Below are 25,163 nucleotides of genomic sequence, written 5' to 3'. Positions count from 1 at the left end.
TCTTTCTCATACATATTAGTACTTTGCAAGAGTCTAGCACCTAGAATTCTGTGTCCATATATGGGCACCTCATTACCAGGAAGATGTAGACAAACTGGATGTTGTCCACAGAAGAGCAGTAAAAATAGTGAAGGAGGTTAGAGGAATAAAGTTCTAAGGAAAAGAAAGAAACAGAGTATGTATAACTTAGCTTGTCTAATGACAGGTTTCAGAGTAGCAGCCGTGTTAGTCTGTATCCGCAAAAAGAAAAGGTGTACTTGTGGCACCTTAGAGTCTAAAAAATTTATTTGAGCATAAGCTTTCATGAGCTACAGCTCACTTCATCAGATGCATGCAGTGGAAAATAAAGTGGGGAGATTTTCTATACACAGAAAACATGAAAAATGGGTGTTACCATATAGACTATAACAAGAGGGATCAGGTAAGGTGAGTTATTACCAGCAGGAGAGCGGAGGGGACGGGGGACCTTTTGTAGTGATAATCAAGGTGGGCCATTTCCAGCAGTTGACAAGAACGTGTGAGGAACAGTAGGGGGGGAAATAAACAACGGGAAATAGTTTTACTTTGTGTAATGACCCATCCACTCCCAGTCTTTATTCAAGCCTAAGTTAATTGTATCCAGTTTGCAAATTAATTCCAATTCAGCAGTCTCTTGTTGGAGTCTGTTTTTGACATTTTTGTTGTTGAAGAATTGCCACTTCTAGGTCTGTAATCGAGTGACCAAAGAGATTGACATGTTCTCTGACTGGTTTTTGAATGTTATAATTTTTGACATCTGATTTGTGTCCATTTATTCTTTTATGTAGAGACTGTCCAGTATGGCCAATGTACATGGCAGAGGGGCATTGCTGGCACATAATGGCATATATCACATTGGTAGATGCGCTGGTGAACGAGCCTCTGACAGCATGGCTGATGTGATTCCTGCCCTCCTCCCCCCACCCGCTCTCCTGCTGGTAATAGCTCACCTTACCTGATCCCTCTTCTTATAGTTTTTATGGTAACACCCATTGTTTCATGTTCTCTGTGTATATAAAATCTCCCCACTTTATTTTCCACTGCATGCATCCGATGAAGTGAGCTGTATCTCACGAAAGCTTATGCTCAAATAAATTGGTTAGTCTCTAAGGTGCCACAAGTACTCCTTTTCTTTTAGCTTGTCTAAATAATGACTAAAGGAAGCAGGAGGATATGATAAGAGTACAAATATTTGAATGGTGTAAACGTCAGAGAGGTAGAGAGGGCTACCTTGGATCAAATGAAGAAAAATGAAAATTTAGGATAAATTTAGGAAATACTTCTTAACTGATAGAGAACACAGACTGTTTACTAGTCTCCAAAGAAGCGTGGTGGGAACCTTATACTCTGAGATATTTAAAACTAGACTGGATGAAGCAGTAGGGAAATGTCCTGCAGGAAACGATCCTTTACTAGTAATGGCATGAACCCAATAGGCTTTGCATGCTATACTTTCTATGATACTATAATGTAGGATTGACATGTTTTTTTTTAAATCCTGTGATATACCAGAGGTTAGACTAGATGATCTGATGGTTCCTTCTGGCCTTAGACTCTATGACTCTTATTTGAAGTGGGATTGGTTCCTTGGTTACTAACAGTGAGAAGTTAGACATCTTGGGAGTAGAGCTGTACAAAAATTGATAAATGTCAGCGACACTACATTGCCCTGGTGTCTGTGGAAAAAGTGAAACCTTTTCTGTGCATGTCAAATTCCTTTTCTTTGTCACAAAAACAAACCAATAAAAAACCCTCTCTTCCCTCATTCCCCCATCCCTCCCCCAAACCCTCCCCCCCTTTTGCATGTAGAAAACATCATCATGACTATTTTGACTATAAAATGGCCAACATGCTCAGTGAAAATGATATATGATTAAAATATACCCCTGGATAAATTTGCCCTAGGGTAGACTTGAATGATTTTTACCCCCGAAATGATTCACTGGCAGAAACAATGAAGTTTTGCCCTGGCAAGTTTACAGTTTGTATGATATGGGGCATGACTCTTCTCCACAAAATCTACTGCACAAGACAAAGGGAACCTGCATGGAGGGTCCCCAGAACACTAATACGAGGGTGCAACTGGAGCCCAGATTGCCAGAAGAAGCTCTTACCATAAAGCAATGGTGATTTTTAAAAATGTATTTCTTTCTTTGGAGGATGAATGCTTACCCTGCTGATGGCCACTTCCCAGTGACAATTCTACACAAATAATAGCCAGAATTGATTTTTGGCCCCTCAGCACTTCGCCAGATCTAGATGAAATCTGGATACCATCTAAAGTCTATCTCCCAAATCACATATACTGTATATATGTATCTGAAGTCTTCTTTTAAGATTCTTTGGGGGTCAATCTTTTGTAAAATGTGAGAATGCTGATGGAGCTCAAGAAATAAGTTAATGACAACAGTGGTGGAAGAAAAAAGGGACAAATTACAATACATAGATGTATTTATAAGCAAAAAAGGGAACCTGAATGCCAGGAATGCATATCTTCTCCCTCAGCTGTACCCCCTGGTATCACACCATTAGGATTACTAACTTGAACTCATAACTGTTACTCATACATTTAATACAAAGTGACACACTTTCTGTCTCTGTGTCTGTAATTTAATACCATTACTAATTGTTACTAAGGTCTTGAATGGTTTATCTATTGAAAATCATAGCCATTTGCTACAATGCTAGCCTCCAAATTCTATACACATACTAAAATGTCCTACATGTCACAGAACCATTCCAATTTACAACACGAAAATCAACCCACAGAGAATCAACCTCAACAGATCTGCAAACTCCAAAAAGTAGGGCAGTAGCCTGAAGAAATATTTAAAGAGACATAGCAAAGCCAAAGCATGCTCCTCAGTGTGTGGGCAGAAACAGAACATTATTACTGTGCAGAATTTTTAATGTGCAATCAGCAAAAATATGGCAAAATCAGTATGGCAAAAACTAACTGCATCGGTGGATGTTTAAGTATATATGAAATGTCTGCACATGTACTGGGTTCAAGGGCCTTAAAAAAGGTTGCTGCACATTTTCATACACTGTGGTAGGGCCTTAGTACTGCTTATGTAAGAATTAATATAAGGATCTACATACACTCTATAGACTTGATATAAAGCCCATTGAAGACAAAGATGATAACTTCATCTGACTTTGGCCCAAGCCTGACAAAGTATCTGCAGAGTTTCGTTTTATTTCGTTTTTATTTCTTCCGTGGGTATTTCTAACTACATCTACTCAAGCCTGGATCCTGAAAACAGTCATGCATGTGCTTTACTTTAAGCAGATGAACAAATCCACTGGACTACTACCCTGCATACATTACTCATGAATGTAAATATTTGCAGAATTGGCGGTTTATTTACCACTAACATTTTTTTCTCATGGCTGAACAACATGATACATATTTGCTCACTCTTTGTGGTAAGTGAGGATCTTACCCCTTTCCTGCTCTTTTTAATTACAGAGAGGATATTGTATTAATAATTAAACTCATATTTTAGTATTTAATATTATCACCAGGCAGGGCCCACAATGCTATTTTAAAATCTTTCAAAAACATTTTCTGATTAGGTTAAATGTGCCAGCCAAGAATTCACTGAAAGAACTTGCATTTAGAGTTTTAATAGCTAGTGAATGACATGTTTATTTTCATAGCTGTCTATGCAGATCAGGCTTCCCTGCAATGAAGCACCTTGCCAATCTACATATCCTGCATTTCATACCCTTCCTAGGGGGAGTAACACTTTACTCATCACATGCTAACAATACTCTAAGGAGAAGTACTTCTAGTTAGTTTTATGATGTAATTTTGGACAATACGTTTCCCATTTTGTTCTAGCAAGATGAGTTTTTTGACAGCATACCATGCTGATCAATTTGTCACAAAACGTGAACCTAAATTATTTTGTAAATTTAATATAATCAAACATTTTTCACAACTAGCCATTTTTCACTGGTTGTTAAGACATTTAGCCTCTCAAAAAAGGGCCCAAATTGTCCCATGGAAATCCATGTGTGGAGGAAATCCTCTACGCATAGATGTCTCTGGCTATGATGAAGTTGTGGGGTTATCTTTTGGTGTTCTTCCATAACACTTTTTAAGAATATAACTTCCATAAAATGCATTCAGAAATGACAAAGAAGGAAAAATAGGCTCTCTTTAAATTATCCTTACAAAAATTGTTTACATGTTTATCTTTAAACTGAGAGCATATTTCTTCAGGTTTCCACTATAACTATCACTCTCACAGATCTTGGGAGACAGGCCAGTCCTTGCTTACAGACAGCCCCCCAACCTAAAGCAAATACGAGCAACCACACACCACACAACAGAACCACTAACCCAGGAACCTATCTTTGCAACAAAGCCCGTTGCCAACTGTGTCCACATATCTATTCAGGGGACACCATCATAGGACCTAATCACACCAGCCACACTATCAGAGGCTCGTTCACCTGCACATCTACCAATGTGATATTTGCCATCATGTGCCAGCAATGCCCCTCTGCCATGTACATTGGCCAAACTGGACAGTCTCTACGTAAAAGAATAAATGGACACAAATCAGATGTCAAGAATTATAACATTAAAAAACCAGTCGAAGAACACTTCAATCTCTCTGGTCACGTGACTACAGACCTAAAAGTTGCAATACTACGACAAAAAAAAGTCAAAAACAGACTCCAACGAGAAACTGCTGAATTGGAATTAATTTGCAAACTGGATACAATTAACTTAGGCTTGAATAAACACTGGGAGTGGATGGGTCATTACACAAAGTAAAACTATTTCCCCATGCTTATTTTTCCCCGTACTGTTACTTACACCTTCTTGTTAACTGTTGTAAATGTGCCATCCTGATTATCACTACAAAAGGGTTTTTTTTGATCCTGCGGATGATAGCTCACCTTAACTGATCACTCTCATTATAGTGGGTATGGCAACACCCATTTTTTCATGTTCTCTGTGTGTGTGTATACATATATATCTTCCTACTGTATTTTCCACTGGATGCATCTGATGAAGTGAGTTTTAGCCCACGAAAACTTATGCTCAAATAAATGTGTTAGAAGCTATGGTGCCACAAGTACTCCTCGTTCTTTTTTTAAAATCTATGTACTTCAAATTAATTTGCTTGACTTTTCAGAACAATTGGCTGAAATATTCCAACATAGAAAGCTAAAGAAAATCTCACATTAAATATACTTTTGTACAATAGCAAAATCTACTGTTATGATATTTATTCTGATCTCTGTACTGATGACTCAACTCCGATATTGAAGAATCCTATAAAATGTAATGGAGATGAAAGCGACAGGGTTTTACAGAAACTAAACAGGATTCCATAGCAAATTACACTAAAAAACACGTTGAATTTGATAGAAAATTAAAACTTGTGTATAGAAAGTTCACACCAATATACAGAATTTAACAGAGAATTCTATCCTTACTATAGAATGCTATAAGTTAATTTAAAAATTTTATAGCAAGATTATCATTTCTTATTGAATTATGCGGGACTTTCCCATAAGGAGGTGCTTTTCTTCCTTCTTGTAGAGATGCACTTTTCTGACAGTTTTAACCACTTTTCCCAGATAATATGTTGCATAGCTGCTCCACTGTAAAAATATACATTGAAAAGCATTAGTCTTATTGTCCCATTCATCTAAACAGTAGGACTCTGAGACACACAACTAGCAAAATATTAATGCTTTATTTATTTTTTATTCATTTTTTAAAAAGGTATGATGAAAAGCTTGGCTACTGTATAACAAATTACATATGCAACTGAAATATTTTCTGTATAAAGTACTTCATAAAACTATCTACACAATTTAACGTTCTATTACTGTACCTTACACAGAAATTTAAATAAGGCACCTGGTTTTCACATGAGTTCAGTGCACAACAAAGTCCATGGATGTTAATGGAAGTTGCAGGGTGCTCAGCACCACCACTTATTTAGGTACCTAAATATGGATGTTAGGAGCCACTCAATAATTAAGGCCACAAACCAAAAAAGACCTAAGGATGGGATTCACTTTATGCACTGAGTCCCACTGAAGTATTTGCTGAAACAAGCTTAAGAATATAATTTTGGATTACGTCCTGAGAGTTACTGTTTCAAAAACTAATTTCAGAGTTAAGAGATAATGATCTGAAATTTATGTATGTTAAATGAATTATACAATTCTAATTTCTGCCCCTTTAATAAAATTAGTCTGCCATACAGACAAAACCATAAGTAAGTCTTTTTATGTAACCTTCCACCAAAAATGTTATCAATCACCTAATGAATATTGTTAATGAACAAGCTGATTAAAATGTGAAATATCCATGTAGCTACCCTAATTGTCATGAAAAAACTGGGACCATTTTCTTCTATTTCCTAAAATACCATTTAAAACCTGAAGTTGTTGCATATTCAAGTAGAATGAGATACAAAAATTTCAATTGGTAATATTTCAAAAAGGAGGGTAACATAACCTCCTGCGGTGTTCTACCTTATGTCAATAATTACTATCTGATCAGGAGTAATGAATTTAGCAAATCTTTCCATACAAGCCATGTTCTTTGACCATATATTCTTAAAAAGACTTAGCCTCATCTTCTTCCTATTACTCTAAACACTGAGTTGCCAAGGGGATTTATTTTCTCCTGTTAGCTGTATGTCCAGAGAACTGAGAAGACACTTCACTAGGAATGAACAAGAACAGAATATAGCACAACAGTATAAATAAGAACCTCTGAGGTGTTAATTTACAGATATTTAAAGTCCACACTACAGTTGAGCAAATGTTTAAAACTATACTTGAAATAAACTTCCATTGAGCTGAGGCATTATTTTTCTTACATAATTGCTAAATATCAAGGAGTTTGTATTTTAACAGACTGTTTCCTATTATTTAAATTAGTATGCTGCTCCTGATCAATGTATTCAAATAATTGCCATCAAATTATTTGAGGGAATAATCCATTCTTGTATGGTTACTATGTTCCATGACAGTAAATGTTATCACAAACACAGATTTTTTATAACAGTGAAAGACATAGGTAAGGAGTAGATGAAATTTTTTTTAAAGGTTTAACTTTAACAACTTAATTGATAAATATCAGGGACAGAAAACAAAATGCAAATGTTCAATAGGTATTTCATTAAAACAGGATACTTTTTAAATATTTGCTTCTGAATGGCAATTGCTTTTTCAATATTAAACATTTTTTAAAATGCATTAAGTTTCTCATTTCATGTAATTCCCAAGTACTGTAATTACACAGTAGCAAAAACTCAAACCGTTTGTGACCATAAGGAAATGTGATATATGATCAGAAGCATAAAGAGAGAAACCAACTAAAGATTCCCTGGAACTCTCAGCTTTTATTTAGGTTCATTTCCCTTATTTTTTGCCAAACCCACTGTTGTTATGATCAGAGTTCCTGTCCCATAAAGTCACCATCAATAACAGAGTCAGGGATTAGGTGCATTGATAACAATGTTCTCTTCCAGCTGTGCAACCACAAAATAAAAACAAACATTTTAAACAATGGCTGCCCATTATGGATAACTTCTACTTTAGCCACTCCATATGTCAGAACCTCTCTCAATCATCAGACCACCATGCTATGTCCAGCTGAATGGATGATCTTCACAAAATTGCTGAAAGAAGCAGGACAAATTTATGTAACATGAAGTTTAAGGAGAAGCTAATGCTGACAGCAACAGTCTGACAAACCTCCACAGAGGGATACTACAATAGCAGAAATCAAGTCTCTGCATGCTTTTGGCAGGGAGTTCCATCAAGAGAGAATAAACCACATATGGTTAAAAATAAGAGCCAAATATAGAGAATGGGTAATTTCTTACATGTAAATTTGTTTTCTTACATGTAAATTTGTTTTCACACCACAAATCTGTAGGTTGCTGTAGGGTTTTTCTTGCACATCCATGATGAGTGAGACAGTTCTAGATTTTGTATACAACAGGCAATAGAAATACATTCAACAAATTCCAGCAGAGCTTGCTAACAATTAAAGGAAAAAGATCCTCAACTGGTTGGCATAGCACCACTGACTTCAATTAAGCTACACCAGTTTACTCCAATAGAAAATTTTGTCCTAAGTATCCAGTATTGACATTTTTATTATTAACTTTAACTATGTATAAACATGTACATAAACACACACACACAGAAGTCCTCTTGAGAAGTGTATTCACAAGCCATGAGGAAATAAGCTTATAAAGAATTCAGGGGTTCCTTTAGAACTTAGTGTTTGTGTTCAGTACTGAAAGCTGCAATGAGCACATTTTCCGGTCCAGGGTAAAATCAATATTATTTTGAATGTTGTGGAGGAATAGGGGGTTTCTGTGAACAGGATATATATTTTTTCATGACACGTCTGCTTATTTGAGTGGTCACCGCTAAGTACAGGGAGGAAGGAAAGCTTAGCATTTAGTGGTTAATAAACAACTGCAGCCTGGAAGACCCGTTGACCAAACAAAGCAATGGGTAATGTTGATACAGTGTCTGGCAAACCAGCATGCTGAAGTTCAAATTGTAGCTTTGTCAATTTCTTACCATCTAAAATGCTTCCAATTGTAGTTACCAGCTACCTTCTGATGGATTTCCCCCCGTTTGCTGTCTTGATACAGATGCTTTAGGCCCTTTTCTCTTTGTTTGATTCCTGTAAAATTGAAATATGTGCCTGAATTCCTGATATCTTAGCTCTCATCTACTGTTATTTAACTGGTCTTCTCACAACCATGCTATAATATCTTTTTTTGTTTCTTTCGAAGGAAGCTGACTATAAGTAAAGTTAAGCACTGGAATAGGCTTCCAAGGGAAATTATGTAATCCCTGTCATTACAGGTTTTAAAGACCAGGTTAGACAAACATGTCACGGAAGGTATAGATATACTTGGCTGTTCCCCAGTGCATGGGGCTGGACTAGCCTCTAAAGGTCCCTTCCAACCTTACATTTCTATGCTTCTTTTAAGATATATTTAGCTTTTCCTTTTTTGTGGGTTTTTCCCGTTTGGTGGGTGGCTTCAGACTGTATCAGTGGGTGTGATTTTAATTATATAAATTGTGGTAGACTGCCATGGCGGTGGGCAACTAATAAATCTGTTCAATAATAATAGGACAAAACAAAATAAGAGTGTACGCTGATTAAAAAGGAAAAATAAAGAAAATTTTTGGGGTTATGTCACGGGTTATTTTTGATTAAGAAAAATGTAAAATAATTTATGCTAAAAGGAATACACTTAAAACTTCTGAATTTTATTCTTAATAATTATATAAAAAGTTATGGTATATTGGAGTGTATCTGATAAATTGAATCTATCTTATGCTAAAAGGAATACACTTAAAACTTCTGAATTTTATTCTTAATAATTATATAAAAAGTTATGGTATATTGGAGTGTATCTGATAAATTGAATCTATCAATACTTTGTTTATTAACCATATGGCTTTAGGACAATTTATACATGTCCTAAGTCTATAAGTAACAATTTCTGTGCCATTTCTGTCATGAGGCTCCCATCCTTACAGCATTAAAAAGGATGCCATTAGATTAGTGGCATTGTTACCACTGGTGAAATGCCTGCCCCCCATCCCTGCTGGTGGATGTTTGATTTGATCAGCAGTGGAAAGACATCCCTGGGATCCTCAGAAGAGGCAGGAAGGGAAGGACAGGCTTGTCTGTTTCTGAGCCTTTCCTACTCCCACTCCCACTCTTCAGGTCCAGAACAGATGGTTGGGAAGAGGGTCAAGGTAAGAGGAGAAAATTCTTCACCCCTCCCAGCTGTCACTGGCTTGCCTAGGCTGTGGAGGGGGAGAGAAGAGTTAACTGCCTCTCTGGCCCCTCCCCTTCCTGTTTGCAAAATCCTCACAGCAGGCAGCAGCTGCTCTGTTGCTGTTGTTGCCCCACCGTCCCTACACTGTAGTGGAGGTATAGTTTGAACTGTGTTTCCAACATGTGGCCAGACTGAGCAATCACCAGTTTTTAACAGCAGCAACGAATATTTTTCTTGGGAAAGTTTGACAATGTGGCCAGTGGGATTTTACACCTTCCTGGTAGCATCATGGAAGCATGGCTTTAGGTTAACAAGCAGTAAAGACAGGATTTAAAAGTTGTTTGGTTGTAGTTTCTGCCCAACTTGCAGCCAGTGTCCAGTGTGGGTGAGAGGCTCAGAGTTGTCAGATGCCAGAGGTAAGCATGAGATCTGGGAGATAGCTGCTGGACCCTATTGACCTAGAGGAATGTAGAGCTGCTGACCATGAAGAATTAAATGCCATGCCCATATCTTTTTCCAGCCCTTCCCTCAGGGCACAGTTTATTAAACAAGAGGCTCACAAAGTAGCAGAGAACAAAGCCATTCCTGTGACCAGCAAAGGCTACAGTGGTCTGCAGGCAGACAGACTGGCTAACCCGACTCCATTCCTCCACAAGCAATCACAGAAGCCAAATTCCCTTCTGCAGCTCTCCTCCTGCTGAGCTTTCTCAGCCCTTTATTGGAATCACCTGACCCCCTTCCCAGATATTTTTCAGAACTGAACAAAGTTGGCTGGCCCGAGGCCCCCTTAAATGTGCAGCCTGTCTCTGAAGAGACACCTTAAATCTTCATAGTGTTGCAGAGATATCTTAAATGTTTACAAACTGAGGCACCCTTTATGTGTACCCTCATTTCCCTTAATAGGTGGACAGGGAGGGAAAGAAAAATCCAGATCTGGTCTGAAGCCTAGAGTTGCTGAAGAAGGCCATCCCTAAATATTGGTTATTTGACATGTAGCCAGTTAACACCACACTGGACCCAAATAAATGCCTGGTACTTTGGGAGGTTTGCACCCCCATTAGAGTTAAAAGTTAAAAAAGTTACAGCCTGACACTTTAAAATCCATCCCTGTATATTTCATTCTTGTGTGTCCTGACCAACTGCTAACTGCAATTAAACTTAAGTTTAATTAAACTGTATTTGCAGTTTGATTGCAAAAGGACTTTGGACCTTTCAAACTTCTAGACTGTCTGCTGCATTTAGTAAATTTAGTGTAATTTTCTTTTATAATTGTCTATTCGGGTAAACATGTATAAGACCTTGTTAAATGTGTTGGAGGATTATATAGAGGTGGATAATAGGAGTAACAATTGCCACTGTATGGTGCTTGGGACACCCTGTGTCCTTTAATGTGCCATGTTTTCTGGAGCCCTGATAATCCACAGAGCGGTTTCTAAAAGTACATGATATTTTAGATTAATCCACTTGATAAACTAAACAAATCAGTCTTCTATTGGGAGTTAGTGCTTGCCTAAGAAATGGAATCTAGTTGGCAGCAGAGATTTCTTAACATTCTAATTAGGAAGTAAAGTATGTAAATACAAATAAACAAGAGACAATACTTATCATAATATATAGACTATTCTATCCTCCGGAATGTTTTATGCTTCTGAACTGCAGATGATTTTGTACACAGTGGATAGACACAGATGTTTCCTTCTGGTAGCCTAAAATCCCATGTGAAAATCTGAGATATGCAGAACTTTACTAGTTTAAGTTAAATCAGAGATCTTCTACCATTTCCATATAAAAGTACTCACCACTTTTTCTAGTTTCTGAAAGGGTTATAACATCCGTGTCTTGCATGCACACTTAAGGGTATGTACATTTAAAAACCTACAGTGGCACAGCTGCACCACTGTAGTGCTTTAGTGTAGACACTACCTATGACGACAGGAAGGGTTTTCTTGTTGGCATAGGTAACCCACATCCTGTAGATGCAGCAGCTAGCTCAATGGTAAATTCTTCTGTCAACCAAATACGGTCTACCAGGGGTTATGCTGGCATAGTTACATCTCTCAGGGATGTGGATTTTTCACATTACTGAGAGAGACAGCTATGCCACTGTAAGTTCCCAGTGTAAACCAACCCTTACAATATGTCTATACTGCAATGAGAGGTGTGCTTACAGCACATACAGAATCATAGGGTTAGAAGGGACTGTAAGGGTCATCTAGTCTAAAACCCTGCCAGGATGCAGGATTTGATGTGTCTAAACCATGTAAGATAGATGGCTATCCAGCCTCCTTTTGAAGGAGACACACTTGAGCTACCTTAGATCTAGTTAGCTCAAATAAAAATAGCAGTGAAGCTGCAGCCCAATCCTCCAACCCTTATTCACATAAAAAAATCCTTATATGATTAGTCCCTTTGAAGTAAATAAGGATTATTTACATAAAGATTGGAGGAGCTTGCCCCAAAGGGGATTAGGCTTCTCAATTTCATTTACACTGTTTAATCTACAATCTAAGGGACTACAGCATCAGCTAAAATGGTACCTTTACATATATGTTTACAGTATTGCTGATATACTTGCAGTTTTAAATAACACTGAGTTGTTTATTCTCTTTAATTTATTAGGACCCATGTTTGTATGAGGGTCTTGTAAATATTTTGAGTATGTGGGGCTGACTTACTGACCCCGTGTACAGTATTATATGCTGTTATGTGTGACACAGGTTTAGGTATGCTGATCTCTGTTTTTTTTCACTTCTGCCAGTTGGGACTGAGTATTATATGGTGTGCGGGGGGGGAGGGGGGAGGGGGAGGAGATAACCCCTGGAACACACCCTGGCGGCCTGGTGCAGCACTGTAATTATGCCTCTCCCTGCATTTCCCCTTGTGGGGAATAAGTCCAGTGAGACTAATGTATATTGAACAGTGCCCCTTCCAGGGTATAGTTTATTTGGGGCAACAACACAGCCCTGTTTAACACCAGTATGGATGGTGAATGGGTCCATCTCCAACACATTACAGAGAATGGTGGCAGTCATCCCCATCATGAAGTAGCCTGAGAACATGAATGAACTTCAACGGACAACCAAACCTAGACAGCACTTTCCATAATGCTTCACGATTGATGCAATCAAAGGCCTTTATTAGATCAATAAATGCCATAAACAATGGCTGGTGTTGTTCTCTACACTTCTCCTAGATCTGTCATGCAACAACAATCAAGTCGGTGATGCCCCGAGACAGTCTGAAACCACACTGGGATTCTGGAAGGACATCTTCAGCAAGAGGAAGGAGAAGGTTCAAAAGGATGTGAGCAAAGATCTTCCCAGCAATAGAGAAGAGGGCAATACGTCTGTAATTCCAACACATTGACTTGTCCCCTTTCTTAAAAATGGTCACAATATTGGCATTCTTTAGGTCAGGTGGAATTTCTTCATTAACGCAAGAAGTTGATGAAGTTTCTGCATAAGTGCTATTCCCCACGCTTTGAAGACCTCCACGGGGATGCCATCTGGGCCTGGATTCTTGTTGTTTCTAGTCTGAGTGATGCCTCGCCAAACTTCCTTAGAAAATGGGGGGTGAGCAAGAGGTTCTATTACAGGATGCTGAGGAATGAACCCTTTTTTCCATCTATCTTGCCATAATCTTGATTCTTATTCATGACTATCTTGCTTCTGGAATTGGGATTGAGTATTGCATGAATGGTCAGCTCTTCAATCTGCGATGTTTTCATTCTAAAACTAAAGTAACCAGGACTGTTACTAATGTCCTTCGGTATGCAGATGACTCTGCTATCCTCACACACACTGAGGCTGACTTGCAATCAACCCTAGATCTCTTCTCAGGTGCCTAGCATAGCTTGGGACTTTCCCTCCACATTTGGAAGACTAAGGTGCTCCACCGCCTGCCCCAACAAAAGTTGTCCCCGTTCACCCACAAATTGTCATAGGTGGTAACCCCCTGGAAAACGTTGAGCATTTCCCTTACCTTGGTAGCCACCTGTTCCAGACAATCTTGATGTGGAGATTGAACACAGGATCCATTGTGCCAGCGTATCCTTTGAAAGTTGGTCTTTATTGACAGAGATCTGTGGATAGAAACTAAGATTCTGCTCTACAATGCAGTAGTCATTCCCACTTTTCTTTATGGGTGTGAGACATGGGTGACATACCAAAGCCCTCTTAATCATATGGAGAGGTACCAACAGCACTGCCTTAGGAAGATTCTCTGTATCAGATGGGAAGATCGTTGCACCAATGCCAGCGTTCTCTCTGCAGCTATCACCACCAGTGTTGAGGTGAAGATTACAAAACATCGAGTTTGCTTGGCTGGTCATTGTGTGCAGGTGGCTGATACTAGTCTCCTCAACTTAGTTATGGTTAGAGGACCCATGGGGGAGAGAGGAAATACTAAAAGGACACCCTGAAAGTATATCTTAAGAAGGGAGGCATTGACCCTACAAACTGGGAAGAGCTGGCGGCAATAGACCGTAGTGGAGTCACAGCATACATCAAACCTCAGCCCATTTTGAAGAGAATCCCCTAGCTCAAGAGGCTGAGAAACAGCAGAGGAGGAAGGAAAGGGTACAGCATCCTGGCCAGCAGTTGTGCTCTTTCCAAGTAATCACCTGTCACATATGTGGGCTTTTACATTTACAGGGCTTTTAGAGTTTCTGTGAATATATGTTTTGTGTTAAGGAAAGGGTATGTTGTATCAAAAGAATGTACTGAGGGAAAGCTACATCGAATAAATGAGGTCAGATCTTCAACAGCTCGATGTCTAGTTGGCAGCCGGTGTCAAGCACAGTGCCCCAGGGGTCAGTCCTGGGGCTGGTTTTGTTCAACATCTTTATCAGTGATCTGGATGATGGGATTAATTGCACCCTCAGCAAATTTGCAGATGACACTAAGCTGGGGGAAGAGGTAGATACACTGGAGGGTAGGGATAGGGTCCAGAGTGACCTAGAAAAATTAGAGGATTGGGCCAAAAGAAATCTGATGAGGTTCAACAAGGACAAGTGCAGAGTCCTGCACTTCGGATGGAAGAATCCCTTGACTGGCTAAGCAGCAGCTCTGCAGAAAAGGATCTGGGGATTACAGTGGAGGAGAAGCTGGATATGAGTCAGCAGTGTGCCCTCATTGCCAAGAAGGCCAGCAGCATATTGGGCTGTATTAGTCAGAGCATTGTCAGCAGATCAAGGGAAGTGATTATTCCCCTCCATTCGACACTGGTGAGGCCACACCTGGAGTATTGTGTCCAGTTTTGGTCCCCCCACTACAGAAGGGATGTGGACAAATTGGAGAGTCCAGTGGAGGGCAACAAAAATGATCAGGGGGCTGGGGCACATGACTTACAAGGAGAGGTGGAGGGAACTGGGGTTATTTAGTTTGCAGAAAAGAAGAGTGAGGGGGGATTTGATAGCAGCCTTCAACTACCCAAAGTGGGGTTCCAAAGAGGATGGAGCCAGGCTGTTCTCAGTGGTGGCAGATGACAGAACAATAAGCAATGGGGGAGGTCTAGGTTGGAGATTAGGAAACACTATTTCACTAGGAGAATGGTGAAGCACTGGAATGGGTTACCTAGGGAGGTGGTAGAATCTCCATCCTTAGAGGTTTTTAAGGCCCGGCTTGACAAAGCCCTGACTGGGATGATTTAGCTGGTGTTGATCCTGCTTTGAGCGGGGATTGGACTAGATGACCTCCTGAGGTCTCTTCCAACCCTAATATTCTATTTATTCTGAAAGTGGTGATGTCTGTTGTCACTCTTATTTATAGTGCAAGTCGAGTACGCATGAAAGTTCTGTCTCCCATCTCCCAGGCCTCCCTCAACTGCATTTTCATTATTCAAATGGAATACAGCTATTATTGGAGGTAATAGCTGCAGAGGAATAAATTATCCCCTAGGTACTATACCTAGGGCCAGTCCAACACAAGGCTTAAATTTTAAGGCAGAGAGTTTGCTGATTGTAAGGGAGGAGCCAGCCTTTCTTCTCAATAAGTCGGCATGTTAGCTAAAGATCCCAGAGTTTCTGAGGTAGCAAGGCTGCAGACACTTTCAATTCGATCTAGCCATAATATACAGTGGCATTCAAGCACAAGAATTTGTACGTTTTCAATACAGTTTATTTTTAAGAGAGAACAACTGTTTAAAAATGTATTGGGTAAAGAGACTGATATGCCATACATTTGCTTGCATATTTCATAAAGGAAATGTGATGCTTGTTTCTGTTGAATAATAATACACCAGTCAGTGCTAGCCACCCAAGGGGCCTTCCAGGATTTAATTACAGAAACTTGGGCTTGCAGATAACTTATTTTCTGCGACAATGCTGAACAGTAAAAGTTTGGCTGCATTTAGAGCAGCAGTCAATCATAAAATACTTAAGGATTCATCTATTTCAGCTCTCCAACAAAAGCATGTAGCTTCCACTTTTTTTCTTTTTCCAGCAACACCATCAACGTTATCCTTGGATTTTTACATCCAAAAGCTGTTCTTCGTATTCTTTTGGATTTCACCAATACTGGTATTTTTGATTCCCTGTTCAGATAATTCGAGTCTGAGGTTTTAGGATTCAAGAAGACGATATCACAAAAAGTGAAAGTTGAAAAATTCATTTACAGGTACATTTATATAACCCCCAAGATTTTATACACAGGGATCAGCTTACAAACTACATGCAAGGTAGAGTAGTTTGGATTTCTATTTCATCTTCACCTGAGGCAAATGAATTATGTATAACTGTTTGGAAATACCATGGACTGCACTTCATGAGGGAGATTATTCTTGGATATCTTCTAATTTATATACTACTTTATTATTTTACAATTTCCTGAAATATTTTCTACTCTAAAAATTTGTGCACTAAGTGGCAAAAAATTAAACACATTCAGTTTCTGTTTTGTTATTCAGTTCTGTTCTTGATGCTAACATTGCAGTAGCAGATTTTTCAGAGAAATCCCGACTTTTAGCAGCAACATGTTTATTTATACAAACCAGATTTGATATTTTATGCTCAATGCATTTTTCACTGCATTTTTCCAGTCCTTTGATAAATTTTTCATCCCCTGAAAGCATGGGTTTCAAATGGCAATGTACTGATCCATCAGTAAAGAAAGGGAATATTTTTACCCATGCACTTTGATTTTTGCAGTAAACTGTGAAGTAATACTTTCCCCCTAAGCTATAGAAAAATATTTAGTAACCTTCAGAAAATGATAAACAGATCAACTCAATAAAAAAGGAATTAATCTATTCGAATCAACATATTTTCAGAATTTCTATGCTGTACTTGAAGTTTTTGATAAAAATCTACAGTAAAAAAAAGTAAGTCTCATGTCATACAACCACCAAGAGACTGTTAAATTCAAAAGCTGATATTACAATCTTGAGCATGTGGAAGCAATTAACACAATTCCAGTGCTGCCGCAGTAAATAACACTTTAAAATAATACTTATTTGAAAGGCTGATACATTTGCTAATTGCTACCTTGGTTTATACTTAAAAAGAATTTGGAGTAATTAATTACCTTTTAGTTCTAAGCAATGGAAGTAGAAAAATATGTTTATGGTGATTAACATGCATGATAGCATGTATTTTCTGCTGTATACATTTTTAAAAGTTAAATTATTGCTAATAATATTTAAATAGAAGTAGCTTATTTTCTCTTAATCTTATGAGAAACATAAACAACCTAAATTGCTTCATTCAGACACATCCTTGTTACTATTCTGAAAATGTTTATATTTAAAGATCTGCTCTTTAGTTTTCTGATTGTCAAAAAACATTTTTCTTTTATTTCATCACAAGATCTAAATGTCCCTATGTTTGGAGGTGCTGATTGCTCTCAATTTCCATTGTGCATTTAGGTCAATAAGAGTTGATGGTGTTTAGCACCACACAGATCAGGCAGGCTTTCATCTGTTATTCATAATACAGCGTATGCTGAAATTGAAGCATGTCTGTTTCTCAGTATTTGGTACTTAAAATTTCATATAGAAACTGTTTGTGCCACTACAGACTAAACCACTGTCATTAGCATTTGACACAAATTTATTCCATCTTGATACAGTCAATAAAGGTAATTTTATAATATTGTTATGTAGTGAAGGTTATTTTGAATAGGAAACCATATGAAACAGGTTGTACTCAAACCATACACAAGCTTCTGATTTTTATTCTTTAGAGACTATAAAAGTGATGGCCCACTAACCTATAAATTTACAAAAGACATAAAATTAATCTCTTATTCTCCTGTAAATTGCTTCTTTGTTTTGGTTTCTCTGGGCCCAATCCTGATACCCTCACACCTCCTGTAGGCAAAACTCCCATTGAAGTCTCTAGGTATTTTGCCTATGCAAGTACAGAGAAGGACTGGCATGGATATTAGCAAATATCAGCATCCTCTCTCTCTCCATCTATGCCATAAACTGCATATAGATACTGGAAAAATTGGTCCTGCATCTGTCTTACAGGAATTCCAGCACTATCATAAGGTACCATCTGGTCTCCTTGCACAGCTCTTTGGAAGCAATCATGAACCAAACTAATAAAAACTTGTTCCAATCATCATGTGTTCACTTCAAATAAAACCACTTTGGTTTCGTACTATTCTTTATTTGAAATACACCATCCGTTAAACTTCAAGTGGCAACCACATTGGATGGATTTTATATAGATGACTAAAAGTTTGATCTTCTGTGGAATAGAGTCAGAGCTTTAGTCTTGTTCAGAATTCATTTTGAACACAAAACTGCAACACAGTTGAATAGTTACTGGTTATACTAAGTTTAAGGGCTAAACTTTTAAAAGTGTCCTCAGCTGGCCTCCAAATCAGTTTGTGCAAATACCTGCAAACATGCACAAACAATATTTACATGTATAAATTGGGTAGTTAGATGCCTAACAAGGGAAGGGGGTTGTACATGCAGAAAATAATGCATATGAATTTAGAGTCTGCATCTAAAAGTTCAGCCCTAAATTTCCCCTTTAAGTGTAAGGTAAGTAGAACAAATGGTTAAATTATTGTTGTCATACCAGCTTTTACCTACCTATGGACCCCTTTTCTTCCAGGGGGACCTTCTAAGTACATGGATTACTTATCTACAATTTGATGATGACAGCTAGCACAATAAATTCACTCAAAATTATCTTGAAATCCCTTTTACAACAACTGAGAGAATTATGATCTGTACTGTCATATGAAAGATAAATCTAATGGGGATGATTATGATACACGTCAGCAATAGCTACAAGAAGCCTACATTCTGCTTACACAACCACTAACATCCTTATCCTTGGTAGAGGGTGGGAATGAGTCATACAGCAAGTGATACTGGGCTGATGATGGTAAACTAAAAATCTAAGCACTAGTTGCTGCTGAGTTTTAGTGTCCAGATTGAGTTAACCGAGAGCCAAAAGTGAAATTCAATTATTCAATCCAAAAATATAACTGGGAACATTAGTCATTTTATTGTTATCTACAGAACTGTCATAACTCCAGTGACTTCACAGTTGCTTACACAATCCAACTTTTTTTTTTTTTTTTTTTTTTAAAATACAGAGTAGCAAATCAGCAAATTCTGGCAGACCTAATATAGCATGTCCTAGATCAAACAAGCCACTAAGGAACAGATAAAAGCTATCAAGCCAAAAAACTGTCAAGCACCAGGCCTGGAAACTCCTATGTGCCAAAAGGCTCTGAAGTGTAAAACAAAGTATAAAACATACTAGTGTGGTGCCGGAACGTTCAATAGTTTATGCCTGTGTAACATACTTGCATGAACACATTCATTTGCCTGCCACTATATTTACCTAATTTCTTTTACACTGACCGTTTCATATTTTCCCACTTATCCTTAATGTTAGAAATTGGCTCCCAGGATTTACCATTTTATGACATTTGTGTGTGCCTACATGAACTAACGGAATATTTGTTTTGGATTATATACCTCAATTTGAGTGGCGACAGAACACTGGGTTAGTTGCCAATAATGTGAACCTAGAGAGCTTCACAACTGTGAACCATGTTTTTTAACTCCTTGATGTACTTATTTAGGAATTTTGAGGTGAACAATGAGTAATTTCCTCTCGTTAATTTTCAAAAATGAAGACTGAACACAGAATTTGGACATGGGCTGTTAGAACTTCACCATTTACCAAGTGGTGAATCTAGAGTTTCACTGATTCCAGCCAGACTGCAGATGTTTACAAAGTTGATTCCCACTCTGCACAGAAAAAGTCTACATCAGTTTCTTACTTGAGAACTAGGAATTTGGGAGCAACTTTTAAAATAGGTATTTAGAAACTATAGCACATGTACAAATTAGTTAAATTGCACGCAATGCTTGTTAAGGGAACTAATGCTCATATGTCTATTTCTACAAATTTTACAATTCACTATTAATCTAAAAATCTCAGGAACAAATGACTCTCCTTTTAAGAGTTTGCTGAAATACTTGTTCACCTTTAAAACCAAGCAAATAATCTGTAATCTGACTACATATACTGCGGATGCTGATAAAATAAACCATGTCATATGCAATTATTGAATAACTTTTGTGTAAAAAAATCCTTAATTGTAGACATTTCATGAGTTTTTGCTCAGACTGTATTGCTTCAACTGTGTTTTAATCTTTATTTTTTCTATAACATGTGGTTTAATTTTATTTTCTCCATACTTAATCTAGTTAAAGTATTGTAATTCCATTTCAATGAAAGCCTCAGTTGCCTAATCAAAAATATATGCCTAACGAGAGCATCCACATAATTGGACTATTATAAGGTTATGTAACTAACTGTTCTTTTAGCACTGTTATATTTGTATTCCAGCACTGCAGTTTATAAACTAACTTTCCTTGCAGAAGAATATTTGCACCATGAAAAAACATAACTGGCATGAAAGAAAGCATCTTAAGAACATAACCTACTCATCCATTGGGCAGAGGGTCACAGGGAACAACTCATTTATGCTAGATACAATTTATTTAACAAGAAACAATGAACAAATTTTTTTTACAGCAATGCCCTCCATGCCATGCTTCAGAGGAAGATGGCATATTATCTATCCATTTCACATCAGTTAAATGACCTATGTTCAGCACACTGTGAATCTTTATGGTGTATTGGAGTATGTTCTGGCTCGGTGGTATCAGACACATTCTGTGGAGAGAGCCGAATTCCATTTTTAATTATGGTCCATATACAATTAGAACTACATAATCTCCTCAATCCACAGCACAGTTGCAAATGATGTGAACAGGAGGCTTGCTCATAGATCAAGGGTAGAACATAGCTTTCAATTGTAACTAAACTATTAGTTTATTATAGTTGTGATTATATGTTCAGCTCCTTATTATTGCACTCAGCTCCACTGCGGGAAAGTATACTGTCTTTAGGAACTACTGCTATTTCTGTCCTTTGTTTCTCTTCCTTCCCCATTCTTCCCTTTTTCTTGTCTTTGTATCTCTCCCCTTTTTTCTTCCTTCAGTATTCCATTCATGCGGCAACTCCCAATTCCCGCTTAACACACCTCCCCTGTTAGGCTTCATTCCAATCCCCTTCCCCAAACTATCTAGAAAGAAGATCAACAATTGAATAGTTAATGCTTACTTTAAACTGACATTATTGTGCGGTGTAGTTAACAACCCACGTAGGGCTGGTCTACACATGAAAATTAATCAAGAATAAGATAGGGTGTGAATTTAACTATTCCTGATTAACTCTATGTGTAGACACGCTTATCCTTGAATAAGAGAGCCTTATTCAGAATTGGATTAATCATTTTTTTTTGAGCAACCTGACATGCTTTTGCTGCTTGTTCTCTGTCCCCCTCTCTCTCTGCTGTATAATTTCTAAGTCTGATGCTTCATGTTATATTAAATTGCCATAATTTATTGCTCTCACTATGTGTAGCTCCTCATAATGGAATTCTTAACTCCCACTAGACTTTGTTGTAGATCTCTTCTATTTCTTGACTGCCTGAATACATAATCTAATCTAAATGTTAACCATGTTAATCAAAATGTTAACCATGTTTTAAAAGGTCTCCCTTAAATTATTCTGAAGGCTTAGCTTCTCTTAAATATACCTCTATTCCTTTAAGTGGAAACTAATGCCTACTGAAAAATATTTTGTTTTTCCCAAAGTATACAATGTCTTAAAAATGAATGCCTCACCATAACTGTTTGCCTTCACCAGCAGAGCTGAACAAATAATTTGTAACAAATGCATTTTATGAACATGTTGCCATTTTCTTGTTTATTAACTGTTGGAACTGAGGACAAAATTCTCAAATGTATTCAAAATTTGTAGATTTCTTCAGAGCAGAATTCTTGATATGCACAACCTGTAAACCATTTACTATGAATATTTGCAATTTTTTCTGTGCTGGCTGATTACATAGATCATGTAGCACTGTTTCTGTTCCTTAATTAGATAACTTATGCAACTAGCCAACACATCATTTTAAAACTGAGAATTTCACTATGACACATAGAATTTGAAATTCACTTTCAGCCAATATTCAACCACAGCAACTAAAATATTGCTTTTGGGGAAGACACACACTAGTAAATCTATGTCTATGGAAATGAAATAGTAATGAATTCAGGTGATTCAAAATGTGTTTTGAATATTAAGAAATATTCAGAAAATTCTTCCTTCTGTTCACTATATTACAAAATAATCTAATTAACCAATTAAATTCCCAAATTAAACTCCATGTCATCTTTGAGCTGGAGGATAACAGTCAGGCAAGTCCACCGTTATTTTTTTTTTTGCACTGTTTTGCAAGTTTTTGGAAAAGGTTCAGAAAAGAGCAACAAAAATGATTAGGGGTATGGAACGACTTCCATATGAGGGAGATTAATAAGACTGGGGCTTTTCAGCTTGGAAAAGAGACGACTAAGGGGGTAGATGATAGAGGTCTATAAAATCATGACTGGTGTGGAGAAAGTAAATAAGGAAGTATTATTTACTCCTTTTCATAACACAAGAACTAGCAGTCACCAAATGAAATTAATAGGCAGCAGGTTCAAACAAATAAAAGAAAGTATTTTTTCCACACAACACACAGTCAACCTGTGGAACTCCTTGCCAGAGGATGTTGTGAAGGCCAAGACTATAACAGAGTTCAAAAAATAACTAGGTAAGTTCATGGAGAATAGGTTCAATGGCTATTAGCCACGATGGACAGGGACGGTGTCCCTAGCCTCTGGGTGCCAGAAGCTGGGAATGAGCGACAGGGGATGGATCACTCGATGATCGCCCTGTTCTGTTCATTCCCTCCCGGGCACCTGGCATTGGCCACTGTAGGAACACAGGATACTGGGCGAGATGGACCTTTGATCTGACCCAGTGTGGTTGTTCTTATGTAATTTCTTCCTCCTCAATTGTTAGTCAACATTTTTATTGAAGAGATCAGACTGATGCATAGCCAGCATTGATGGGGCTCAATTATGCAATATTTACTCTTGTTGGTGAGCATTTATTCACACAGGCAGCCCCAGCAATGTCAATAATTGCTTACCAATATGATCACCGGATGCACAGTCTAGCCCAGGGGTTCTCAAACTTCAATGCACCGTGACCCCCTTCGGACAACAAAAATTACTACAGGACCCCGGGGGGACAGAAGCCTGGGCCCTCCGAAGCCAAAGCCCCACTTCCCCAGGACAGGGGGCCAAAGCCGAAGCCCAAGGGCTTCAGCCCCAGGCAGGGGGCCTGTAACTTGAGCCTTACCGACAAGGGCTGTAGCCCTCAGACTTGGGCCATGCCTCCAGCAAGTCTAAGCCAGACGTGGTGACCCCATTAAAACTGAGTCACGACCCACTTTAGGGTCCCGACCCACAGTTTGAGAACCACTGGTCTGACCCATATTCTTTCAGTGCTTGCATGGCTCAAAAAGCTGTGCATATTTTGTGCTGAATTCAGCAAACCTATTTCTGTACCACACTCATTTTAGGCATTAGCAATATAAATGGTATTGTCAAGATGAGCGCAGATTATTTGCACCTCCATAAAACAAAATAATTACAGAAGGGTAATTATGGTCTGAGTTAATGATAAACTAGTGTTTGTGTCTTAATACATTTTTGTTATACCTCAAGGAAGTGTATTTTTAATATTATCTTTTTAATGAGGCCAGATGACTGTTTTCCTTCTAAGGACTTTTGAAAAAATAGATCAAATAAGTTGAAAGTTGCTGAGTGAGAGAAAAGAGAATGGGGATAATTAAAATAAAGATTAACAATAAGAAAAAGAACAACAAAAATGGATAAACAAAACCCACCTGACAAGCAAACATCTGCATCACAAAGGACAAACCAGGAATCCCCTAATATAGACCCCTGCATTCATCTTGAGCCCCAACCCTTTTGATTTTTTTAAACAAACTGTTTCCTTCTCTCAAAAATTATCAACCTTCACTTGGCTCAATTACTTTTTTAATAGTATCCTTTGAAATCCTGTCAGTAAGTGAATCCTACAGAGAAGCATGTAAACATCACTGAGAAACTATTTAAGTAAGAGGAAATCGGCTTGATTGTTAATGCGTGCTCTTGAAAGACTATTAGAGATAAAGAATTTAGGAGGCGAGAAATGCTAACACAGTGTACAGCACAAGCTCTCTCTCTCTCAAGATGGTGACTAAATCTTTTCATAATTTGAACTATAACTGTCACAGATCAATTTCACAAATATGCTTTCAGGAATTTCCCTTTATTTCCATTGTAATTAATGTTGCTCACAAGTAACAAGGTTTTATCTATCAAGAAATTCATTTTAGAACAAATACATAAACTGATAAACTTCGGTGGGCTGGATTTTCCAATCTGCTATACTAGTTTGTACTCCATAAGCAGGAGGGGACATGGTGAAGTGGATCCCCACTATGTCTGATCCTCCATTGACAGAAGGTCCATTACAGATCTGCAAGTGGTAGCAGTTAGCGTAGGCCCTTGATGCTTTATCTTCTGCCATGGCTGGGTGGCTGAGGATCAGGGAACTGCACCCAGTTTCCTGTGGCCACCATTGTTCACTACATCAAACCACAGGGCCTTTATTTTTCTAAGATATTTCTAGGATGCCCATCCCCACAGTATCTAGGCACTAATAGACTTGTTAATCATACCAGACACTTAGATGCCCATCCTATTTTACTACTTTGATTGAAGTTGTAATTCCAATCCAGCATCTTCCCTTTTAGCTAGCAAGTAAAAAGACTGTATTGGTCCATTTATAAAGCTAAGATTCCTTAGCACTGCTACTGGCTGAACACAGCCATATCTTTTAAGAAAAGACATTTTATCTTTTTGCAATAGAACTCCTGAAAATTGAAAAACATAATA

At 38.0% G+C, this 25,163-nt stretch overlaps 1 protein-coding gene across 8 annotated transcripts in view; it reads right to left on the bottom strand.

The window, feature by feature from the left end:
• BCKDHB (branched chain keto acid dehydrogenase E1 subunit beta) overlaps nt 1–25,163 on the bottom strand; it is a 298,505-nt gene that overhangs the window by 20,189 nt on the left and 253,153 nt on the right. For 3 of the 8 annotated variants that reach the window (XM_073336530.1, XM_073336525.1, XM_073336523.1), the window contains 2 exons: nt 13,806–13,905; nt 8,605–8,710 (listed from right to left, as the gene is read on the bottom strand). The exons of 4 other annotated variants lie outside the window; for them this stretch is intronic. In XM_073336530.1, the coding sequence (XP_073192631.1) occupies nt 8,605–8,710; nt 13,806–13,905 (206 nt within the window). Of the gene's footprint in view, nt 1–8,604; nt 8,711–13,532; nt 13,559–13,805; nt 13,906–25,163 lie in introns of those variants that run through there. One more of the 8 variants, XM_073336528.1, reaches the window with a different exon arrangement.

This window comes from Lepidochelys kempii, chromosome 3 (genome assembly GCF_965140265.1).
Source record: "Lepidochelys kempii isolate rLepKem1 chromosome 3, rLepKem1.hap2, whole genome shotgun sequence".
In the NCBI taxonomy this organism is placed as follows: domain Eukaryota; kingdom Metazoa; phylum Chordata; order Testudines; family Cheloniidae; genus Lepidochelys; species Lepidochelys kempii.
This window is presented reverse-complemented; position numbering and strand designations above follow the sequence as displayed.